Source organism: Physella acuta, unplaced genomic scaffold (genome assembly GCF_028476545.2).
Source record: "Physella acuta isolate Inbredline_101_S28 unplaced genomic scaffold, ASM2847654v3 ptg000370l, whole genome shotgun sequence".
Lineage (NCBI taxonomy): Eukaryota > Metazoa > Mollusca > Gastropoda > Physidae > Physella > Physella acuta.
The window spans coordinates 55,024-65,810 of record NW_026731889.1 but is presented as its reverse complement, the minus strand read 5'-3'; the positions used below and the strand labels follow the sequence as shown (position 1 = coordinate 65,810).

General features: G+C 33.4%; 2 protein-coding genes across 2 annotated transcripts; one reads left to right on the top strand and one right to left on the bottom strand.

Annotated features, from left to right (window-relative positions):
- Positions 1 to 103: 103 nt before the first annotated feature.
- LOC131941727 (large ribosomal subunit protein uL6) lies at positions 104 to 5,349 on the bottom strand. Its single transcript, XM_059301190.1, has 6 exons — positions 5,239 to 5,349; positions 1,521 to 1,570; positions 1,228 to 1,343; positions 1,023 to 1,112; positions 347 to 557; positions 104 to 232 (listed from the first exon to the last, which is right to left on the bottom strand). The coding sequence occupies exons 2-6, from the start codon at positions 1,567 to 1,569 to the stop codon at positions 132 to 134; spliced, it is 567 nt and encodes a 188-aa protein (XP_059157173.1). The 5' UTR covers position 1,570; positions 5,239 to 5,349; the 3' UTR covers positions 104 to 131.
- On the top strand, positions 5,292 to 10,677 carry LOC131941725 (18S rRNA aminocarboxypropyltransferase). Its single transcript, XM_059301189.1, has 6 exons — positions 5,292 to 5,467; positions 8,596 to 8,782; positions 8,969 to 9,162; positions 9,577 to 9,756; positions 10,153 to 10,222; positions 10,331 to 10,677. The coding sequence occupies exons 1-6, from the start codon at positions 5,323 to 5,325 to the stop codon at positions 10,629 to 10,631; spliced, it is 1,077 nt and encodes a 358-aa protein (XP_059157172.1). The 5' UTR covers positions 5,292 to 5,322; the 3' UTR covers positions 10,632 to 10,677.
- Positions 10,678 to 10,787: the final 110 nt, after the last annotated feature.

Genomic DNA, 10,787 nt, shown 5'->3' with positions numbered 1-10,787 from the left:
GTGAATCTTCCATTTCCACCAAACTTACTTTCCATACCAAGCTAACTCCAAGCAATTTTTAAAAGATTAGCCAGGTTAATAATAAATTCAACAATAAAAACGGTCAAAACTGTCATAATTTATTGACTCAATTATTCCTGAACAACAGTTGTCCTCTCTGACACATAGATACCATCCAAAAATTTACGAATGTCCTTGTTCTTGACAGAAGTACACTGTTGGATCAAAGCAGCTAAAAAAAAAAAAAAAGACATGCATTTAGCACAGAAATTGTGAATATCATAGATTAAACTGAAGGAACAAAGCAACCAACTAAAAATTAATTTAAATATAGCAGTTATATTACCTGATCTGGAGACCAACTCAACATCATTCCCCTCAAGAATAAACTCGTCCTTGTTACCAGATGCTTTGAATGTTACACCTTTCAACATATCAACATGACGAGTGAACTTCTCACCCAAGAAATTTCTGATCTCAACACTGGTGTTGTTGTTAGAGACTGCTACGTTAATGGGGAAGTGAGCATATACAGCTCTCATCTTGTAAAGAAAACCCTTAAAAAGAAAAAAAAAGCTAATAAAATATTTGACATACTTCCCCCAAGCCAGCAGTTTAATGCTGACACCGAAAAATTATTTAATAAAAACCAATACACAGTAAAATAGTCTAAACAGTTAAATAATTTAAAATATCAATCCAAAACAAACCCCTTTACTTTTCTGATTATTTCAACAAATGTGTTCCTTGAAAATGCTATTTTAAATAAACTCAACCTTTCCTGAACAACTTTTACTAAAATATCTACACTAGTTAAATAATAATCAAAGCCCAATTCAACTTAATCTTAATTACACTATAACTGGCTATACCAAGAAATTTTTAATAAAAATCAATGGCTAGTGACAGAACAAGAAAAATGTAGATAAAACATTTCCTGCTCTGACCTGATCTACAAAACTGGATGCACAGCACCGTTTTGGTAAAGTAGTTATACTTAAATTCTGTAAAGAAAAGCTTACCACAGTAACACCTTTCATCATGTTTTTCACGTGAGCACATACAGTGGTGACTGCAGCGATTTCCTTATGCTTACCAAACCATTTTTCAACCTTAGAATAAAACAAAGTGCTAAGTATTACCCAGAGGAAGATGCATCAATTAGCGAACAAGTTTAGATGGTAATTGATAAAATGCAAAATCTAAAAATCTACATTTTTATTTTACCTTTAGTTCATTAGGAGATGTCATAGAAATATCAACAGGGAGATGCTGGAAACTACGAACCAACGTACCACGTGGACCTTTAACTGTCACTTTACGTGACTTGACTGATACAGTCACTGTTGAAATAAAATTTAAGAAAATTATTAAGACTACTAAAGTGATACCTATACAAACACGTTACAGTTATCCTCTCCTCAGCGATTGAGAACCATAAAAACCTATTAGAAATAAACAGCCAGGCAAATCCAAAAATTTATCAATTTAAAATTTCAATTTATACAAATAATTCCTACCTCTCTTGTCCTTCACCTTTACAGTCTGGGTTGTGTTAATGGTCTTCATTCTAAATTAAAGAAAGATGTGAATAAGATTATCACAGAAAAGGGGAACTTTTGCAATCTAAATTAAGAGCCTAAGTATATTTAAGCACCAGGTTATAAGTTTCTTGGGTATATAACACATTTCTTACATAAATTAAAGTACCTGCACTAGAGAACATGAAATGACTGATGAGTAACTGAATCAAGCCGTGAGAAAGCATTGGCAGCTGGACACATTCAAGTATCAATCACAAAAACAATATTTCTATCCACTAATTAATATACATCTAGACACCTAGATCTATTAGTATTACTTAGATCACAAAATCACCCTCGCAAGTTAACAGTTGACTTATGCTAGCCAATATGTAGTACTTAGTTAACTACCACTAGCTTAACACCCTCTTCTTAAAGAAGTATCTAGATTTAGACCTCTACATCTATTATCCAATCTGACACTGATATAAGAAATTCAGGATCTTTTCATGACACTGTATTATTAATATTATTATTAGACAGCCTATTGGGGAGAATTTTTACAGCAGTGTCTGATAGAATCTTCTTTAAAAAAGGGGTGTTATGTTACTGGCAGTTAACCAAATAATACACACATGGCTGACTAACGTCAATGCTAACCCCTGTCCCTAACCATAAAATCAGTCGAGATTACAATACTTTACAGTAGGTACTAGGATTACATCTCGTTTTAACCCGCGCGGCGAGTTTTTCGTCCCCGTTACCCAGACGCCGAGAATTTGCGGCGACGCGAGTGCTATAGTTTCGTAATTTTTATCGCTCGGTGTTATCGCCCGATAAATTTTCGTGCGATTATCGATTTTTCGTAAAAAAATGGACATTTTGCGTTTTTGTTGTTTTTTTAATTTTGTTCATGGATTATTCAAGATGGAGTATTTCAGTGAAAATAAGGTAAGTTTAATTTACTCCCTACTGTTTATTTTTATAAAAAGGGGAAAATTAATTGCATTATTTGAATTCTACACCACTTTTCTCTATTGTTTCAAAAAATCAAGTTGTTTGGACATAGCGCACAAAAGTTATATGCTGCGCAGTTTTGTTACCTCTATAGAAAATACGTTTGTTTACAATGCGAAAGCGAAAGTGGCAAGGGAGGTAATAGAAAAAAATAGCGGCGAGCGATGTTTTGACGCCGGCGATAGTGGCGAACGATGTTTTTCCGCCGGCGATAGTGGCGAACGATGTTTTGCCGCCGGAAATAGTGGCGAACGATGTTTTGCCGCCGGCGATAGTGGCAAACGATGTTTTGCCGCCGGCGATAGTGGCAAACGATGTTTTGCCGCCGGCGATAGTAGCGAACCATGTTTTGACGCCGGCGATAGTGGCGAACCATGTTTTTCCGCCGGCAATAGTGGCGAACGATGTTTTGCCGCCGGCGATAGTGGCGAACGATGTTTTTCCGCCGGCGATAGTGGCGAACGATGTTTTGCCGCCGGCAATAGTGGCGAACGATGTTTTGCCGCCGGCGATAGTTGCAAACGATGTTTTGCCGCCGGCGATAGTTGCAAACGATGTTTTGCCGCTGGCGATAGTGGCGAACGATGTTTTGCCGCCGGCAATAGTGGCGAACGATGTTTTGATATTGAAGGTAGTGGAGTAGAGGGGCGGGGGGAGGGGAAGGTCTGGTGCGGTGTTAGCAATAAACATTCAATATTTAGTGTCTTCAGAAAAACCATTTTATTTATTTTGATGTGAAAGTGAAAGCAAATAATGTACTGTTTACTTTTCCAGATAGAACCTACACTTAAAAAAACCAGCACATCTCTACGATATGATGAGCAGTTATATGGCCTAATGAGGGAACACTGTAAAGAGGAATTAAAACTATTACAATAAATGTGTTCATCTTTTATTTAAATAAATTAAGTAATATTTTTTTAAATAACTTAAATAAATTTTGAAGCAGTACATTGAAAGTTTAGTGATATGAACTAGTTCTATATCTTTTTAAAACCAACCAGTCCAATGTTGAACTTCTTCTGAAATGTAAAATACTAATGAATAGACAGATCACATCTTTTTTAATTAAACTATATTTATAAGTAGACTTACAAGTTAATTACATTTATACAAATAAAAGACCTTACATTTCTAATAGATCTAATTTGCCATCATTTTTTTACATAGCCTATATTAGTTCAGTTTTTCAATGATGTCAGGTGCGTCGATGACTCAGCGTTTTACCTTTTTACCATATTTTACCTATTTGTCAACTATTTAGATAGAACCATCAAACACACTTATTTCAGAGCTTCACTCTGGTTAGTTTTTAGCTTTAGATTCAAATAGTTTGGACATAAGCTGATATTGTATGAACAAATTTAGTATTTAAAAATAGGGGGTGTACCCTGTTCCACCCCTTATTTTTTGTTAAACAGATAGATTTAAACACATATTTTGATTACTTCTGTTTAAGAATAGAGTTATCTTGAGCTAGACAAATTTTGAGACTTAAGTGCTTAATAACTCAAATTTGCCATTATGTTGCATGTCACATCAACAAGACTTCGGTTTTGCGAAATTGTATAATTTATCAGCTTTGTAGCAGTTAAAACAAAAATCTTTTCAGTTATGAATATTAATTTGATTGTAATAACTGAAACATCCATAGCTCATCATTCTCAGCAAGTTTGAGCTTAATTTTCTGAATAGTTAAAATTTTAACTGAGATTGTATGAATGCACTGTATATGAAAAATTAGGGGGGGTACCCTGTTCTACTTCTGTTTTTGTTTTACTCTGCCCATAAATTTCTAATTTTATTGTTTATTATGCTTCCATATATAATAAATAAAGATATTGCAAAGTTATAACAAATTTGACCATATGGTTTACAAGCTAGGACAATTTTAGTAAACGCTTAAAAAAACTCTATCACAGAAATTGAAAAAATCCTGTTAAAAAAATCACATTTTTTAATACGAAAAAAAATCATAACTATTTAACCGTTTGAGCTACATCAAAAAGGAAAACTGTTCTGTTATTGTAATTTTCTGCTCCTTTTAACTGTAGTAGTTGTTTCCCTAAAAAACCAATTTTAAAAATTTATCCTAGTACCTACTTTACAGTCTTTACTACACCCAAGTCTAGTATTATCAGACACCGGTATCTAATCATTCCTAAAATCATCTGCGCATTCTAGATCTACTCTATGCTAAGTACTAATAACTAGGGTAGGCTTTGAAGCTAGATCTAGAATCTAATAAAGTAATAAAATAGGCCTAACTAATTGTTTGGAAAAACTGGACCACAACACAGAACATGAGAATTGTGGCCACATTACGAATTTTGTCAGATTCGAGATGCAGCGGCATAATTTTAATCTAATTTAATAATTTAATTCATCTTCCCCACTGTGGCCTTGAAGACTAACACTTCAATGATGAGACAATGAAAGTTTAAAAAAAAAGTTTTTCCACAAATCATTGCAGTTTTTATACCAAACTCTGCAGCATCGGTCCACAGTATGATTACACTTACTATGACTGGACCAATTCATAATATTTTAAATAAGTTCAACCCCTTTGAAATGTACAAATATACACTTAAAACGCATTTAATTAAGTTTTTAAATATTAAAAAATTGCATTTGTTGTTCACAAATTTCTAATTTATAAGGATTGAATAAAGATTTTGGAAATTAAAATTAGCAATACCTGTCTTCTCTGACACAAGACCCCAAAAAGGAAGTTGAATAGGACTTCAACGCGCATGTACAGAAACAACCGGAAGCATTTACAATGGGGAAAACGAAACGACAGCAGACAGCTTCTGTTGTGAAACGAACCAAACATCACACTGGTCAAAATAAACACGACAGACGAACTCAACATCTAAATAAAACATCTCAAGAACATGATTTCAGTCATGAAACTGAACGAGAAGGTCAGAATAAACTAGGAACAAAAATCTTGAGTCAAAGTACAACACACTAAAAACTTGAGTAATGAGTAACTAACTATTCAAACTAACACTTACACTCTTCTTAGGTAATCTATCGTTTTGGGTACGTAAAATCGCCCGCGGCTTCTAATGTACGAAAAAGTTACCTCATTGTCAAGGCTTTAATAGATGTATATTTTGATATATTTGTGTCAAATATTATAGATAAATGAATAATAAACCTAAATCAATAGCTAAATATATCAATATAGGCAAGAAATTAAGGTAATCTATCGTTTTGGGTACGTAAAATCGCCCGCGACTAGTAATGTGAAAAACAGGTGACTCCTTAAGTTTTAATAATTATTTCACATTTTGAGGAGGATTTATGTTTTTTAAAATACAAAAATGTTTCCTTGTTTCATTTATGTACCCGTTTTTAAACAATTGAATTAAAACTTTTCTGTAATAAATGAAGACTAGCGATGTTTCCAACAAATGCATCCATGCTCATTTACTATAGCAGCCATCTTGTTTAAGTTTTATTTTTATAAGCTTATAGCGCAGATTCAGGGGGAAGCCACTCTATTTTACAAATGGCTGCTGTTTATATAGCAAATCTTGCTCTCAGACACTGCTGTTTAAAGTTAATTTCTGGCCTATATCGATATATTTAGCCATTGATTTAGGTTTATTATTCATGTATCTATAATATTTGACACAAATATATGACAATTAACTTTTATTAAAGCCTTGACAATGAGGTAACGTTTTCGTACATTAATAGCCGCGGGCGATTTTACGTACCCAAAATGATAGATTACCGAAATTAACTTTAAACAGCAGTGTTTGCGAGCAGGATTTCCTATATAAACAGCAGCCATTTGTAAAATAGAGTTGCCTTCCCCTGAATCTTGCGCTATAAGTTAACAAAGAAAGAACTTAAACAAGATGGCTGCTATAGTAAATGAGAATGGTTGCATCTGTTGGAAACATCGCTAGTCTTCATTTATTATTGAAAAGTTTTAATTCAATTGTTTGAAAACAGGTACATAAATGAAACAAGGAAACATTTTTGAATTTTTCAAAACATAAATCCTCCTCAAAATGTGAAATAATTATTAAAATTTAAGGAGTCACCTGTCTTTCACATTACAAGTCGCGGGCGATTTTACGTACCCAAAACGATAGATTACCCACTCTTAGTCTCTTAGTCTTACACTACTCACTACACAATCACAAAGTCTACACAACTAATAAAAATAACTAACCAGTATCACTAACAGTACTAACTAACACAAGTGACAAGTGTCAGTGACATGATGTCAGTAATGACTATGACTTTATACTAGGACTAGATCTAGAATTCTAGATCTAGATCTACTTGTCTTATTTATAGTTATAACACTTATAATAGATCTAGATTCTACAACATATTGTAACTAGGCCTACAGTCTACTACTTACTACACAGTACGAGTGCAAATCATTACACAACACAGGGCACACACCATAGCTAGATTAGAGGCTAGAACTCAAAACTCTAGCTACATCACCACACTTACTACAAACTACAAAAAAAAGACTCTGGTAATTTCATGATAATATGGTGGTTATTATTCCGGATTATTTATTATTTAGGCTATATTATTATTAACAGTAAAAGGAAATAGAAATTAACAGTACAGTCTGCCACACCTTTCCCAATAGGCCTAATACTAGGCCAATACACCTGAAGACCGAAGTACTGTACTGTATGTAGTTTTGTAGTCAACCAGAATAATTTTGATCTTTTAATTGATAATTGTAATAAGTAGCCTAGCATTTACAAATTTACATTGAGGGATTGTAGTTAAAGACTATTTTGCTAATAAATTTCTATTACTAATGAGTTTTAACATTTTTGCTAATTATTACTGCTAATCAATTTTTACTATACAGTGTTCTAGTCTTTTTTATTAATTAAGTAGGCTAGGCCCTAATCATTTTTTTTCTTTTCTGCTAGTTTTAATCTCTTTGTTTAAAAAAATATTACACTAAAACTTGACGTTGTTATTTAATTATTATTTATAGACCCTAGTCCCTTATTAGATCTACTAATATTGCAAATTTTCTGCATGCTTTTATTTCTGTTCCTTATGTCACTTAAAGTAACTTTAAAGCATTAATTACTTCACTCAACTTTATTTATACTTATTTGATAGAATAAAATATGGTTCATAGTAACAAATGTTTACGAAACTCAAAACAAACATTACCGGATATTTTCTGAACCTATATCCTGCGATATAGTAAGTAAGTAAAGTAAAGTAATATCCTGCGATGACCCAAACAACCCTTAGTTTTTAGTGTTTTCAACTAACTTGGAGCAGACATGAGTACAAGATCTACTACAAGTAATACAGAGTAACTGAGAAGTTTTACTGTTTCAGTGACTGACAATAAACATCATTTTAAAATTTAAAGTTATGTTTTAAATTTAAGTCGTGCCATTTAAAAACTTTACCTAGATATAGATTCTAGGCAGATCGGAACATAACTTCTAGGTTAATTTATTTTATATCTAGAAGCACATTACTAAGTTGGCAGCCAGTTTTCTATTCACTAAGGTGGTTTGGTATAACCTACTTCAGATTTCATTGTTTATATACACCCTCGTTTTTGGGAGTACTTGTAAAAATGGGATCAATCTTCCATTCCATTAAGTCTTTGATATTTAAAGAAAGGATTTGCTAGCAAGCTGCTAATTGAAATAGTAGAAAGTGTAGGTCTGCAAAATAAGAATATATGCTGATCCTGAATAATGAAGGGATAATGTGATCAGCATTATGCATTTACTTTCCCAAACGTGAGTTAGGTACCCATCAAAGCTGGGTGGACTCACAGATGTTCCACTGACATGAACCCAGTTTCGAACTCGAGACTTTCGAGTTAACGGTCTACCTCTAGGCCACACTGTCCCACTTGCATGGCACTGTATAAAATACAAAAAAACAATCACATTGAATAATAATTTAGAATTCAAGACTTTGTTATTAAAATTGTGTTGCTTATAATAAGTTATGACAATTGTGTGAGCACTATATTCTGATCATCATATGAACAAAAGTATTTTGACTGACTCATTTCTAGAAGGTGCAGCAGCTGCTAGATTTCCATTGCCTCTTGCAATGTGGGATTTAGAACACTGTGATCCTAAAAAATGCACCGGGAGGAAACTTGCACGTATGGGCTTTGTTAAAACCCTGCGTCTGAATCAAAGGTTTAATGGACTAGTTCTGTCACCTGTTGGATCCAAATGTGTTGCCCCAGAAGACAGGTAGATAGCTTTCCTGTTGTACTTGTTTATTAAATTATTAAAGAAACATCCAATTACTATTATGTTAAAAAAAAATTAGGTTTGCTACTTTCACTTAAGATTTTTGCTTTGTATAGTAATGTACACCTCATAAGGCAATCTCAATATGATACAGTTAAAATTTTTTTTTTTTAAATTCTTCTTTAGGTCCATCATTGAACAAAATGGAATCGCAGTGGTTGATTGCAGCTGGGCTAAACTACAGGAAACACCTTTTGCCAAAATGAAGGGAGATCATGCACGTTTACTTCCTTATCTTGTAGCAGCCAATCCCATCAATTACGGCAGACCTTGCAAGCTGTCATGTGTAGAGGCTATTGCAGCAACACTGTACATTACAGGTAATCTAATGTTATGTTAGACAAGAGCTGTTAAATTGTACACAACCATTTACTTTTTTTGTGCTTAGTTTCAAGCTCTTCATTTCTGTGGTTTGAACTCTTTCTAACTGAAATTTGAAATGAACACTTTTTGCCAACTATTTGAGGTTATTATCAGTTTTCAAATAATAATAAACAAATATTGATTCTGTATTACTAAAGAGCATCAGTCAGACAAAACAATCTAAATGTGATTTAATTTATCTTTAAAAAAAAAACAGCCTGTGTAAGCAAATATGGGTCCAATATTTGCTTATTGTAATGTTAAGCTTGGTTTTTTATTATTATGCTGTTGTTTTTTTGGTATGTTTTTGCTAACTGTCTTTGAAATTAATATTTCTAAAATTTCTTTTTTCTGTAATATTTTTGTGCCAGGCTTGTCAGATCTGGCTGAAAATTTGCTGTCCAAGTTCAAATGGGGCTCATCATTCTATTCTGTGAATGAAGAACTGTTGAGCAGCTATGCTGGCTGTAAAACAAGTGCTGATGTGGTTGCTGTGCAGAAAGAAGTTTTAGCCAAGCAGTATGATGAGAGCCAGGAGAATAAACTCAAAGGTTAGATATGTTGTGTGTCATGGCTTAAATTGAAAGCTAAGCTATAGACTTAATTGTAGTGGAAACAGAATCATTGGTTAACCATTGTAAAAAGAAAGATGGGCTGTAGTTTAAATCAAAGTGAAAATAAAAATATGGGCTATAGAAACATTGGCTATAATCTCAATTAATGTATGTAGAAATATTGTCCTAATCAATGTAAATAAAAATATGGGCTAGGGCCTTAATCAGTGTAAATAGAAACATTGGCTATAGTCTTAACCAGTGTAAGTAGAAATATTGGCTACATTCTTAACCAGTGTAAGTAGAAATTTGGGCTACAGTCTTAACCAGAGTAAGTAGAAATATTGGCTACCTTCTTAACCAGTGTAAATACAAATACATGTTATTCCACAGATTGGACTTTCATTGATATGGACATGGATCATTGCAATCCAAACCACCCTAGAGATTTACCTCCATCCAGGTAAGTTGTACCATGTGTTTAAATGTTACCTTTATTTTTAGAATAATGTAGTCAGTAATTTTAGTGTAGATAGATTTACGAAGTGCTTTATTTTGTTGAATATTGCAGCTCCGATGAGGAGAGTGAAGAGGATGAAAGTGGAGAGGAAGAAGAGGGCGAAGATGAAGAAGAGGAGGAAGACGAAGAAGAGGGTGAAGATGAAGAAGAGGTAAAAGCCTCTGACACAGCAAGCTTGCCTGCTGCTCTTTCTTCGTGTTGTATTAGAGACACACCAGCCAAATCAGAAGCATCATCTTGTCAGCTCACAGAAGATTCATCAGGCAAAGTTGAAGCAAATCCTCAGTTAACTTCAGTTGATGAATCCCTTGTCAAACCGCTTGTAACAGAGAACAGTAAAGACTATGGTTGACCTTATCCATTAATTTATGTTCAGTAATAAACAAGTCTAAATGTATGGCTCTACTGTTGTATATTTTAGAGCTAATCTTTATATTTAAAAAATAAACCTTTCAACTTTTCTAATCAATATGTCCTTTTATTTGAATGAAACAACAAATCATAATCA

Excerpts from the sequence above, each read along its gene's own strand:
- LOC131941727 (XM_059301190.1), bottom strand. The coding sequence starts at position 1,569 with ATGAAGACCATTAACACAACCCAGACTGTAAAGGTGAAGGACAAGAGA. Across the intron at positions 1,344-1,520 it reads AAAGGTGAAGGACAAGAGAG|TGACTGTATCAGTCAAGTCA; the intron begins GTAGGAATTATT and ends TTATTTCAACAG. Across the intron at positions 558-1,022 it reads TGATGAAAGGTGTTACTGTG|GGTTTTCTTTACAAGATGAG; the intron begins GTAAGCTTTTCT and ends TTTCTTTTTAAG.
- LOC131941725 (XM_059301189.1), top strand. The coding sequence starts at position 5,323 with ATGGGGAAAACGAAACGACAGCAGACAGCTTCTGTTGTGAAACGAACC. Across the intron at positions 9,757-10,152 it reads CCAGGAGAATAAACTCAAAG|ATTGGACTTTCATTGATATG; the intron begins GTTAGATATGTT and ends GTTATTCCACAG. Across the intron at positions 10,223-10,330 it reads AGAGATTTACCTCCATCCAG|CTCCGATGAGGAGAGTGAAG; the intron begins GTAAGTTGTACC and ends TGAATATTGCAG.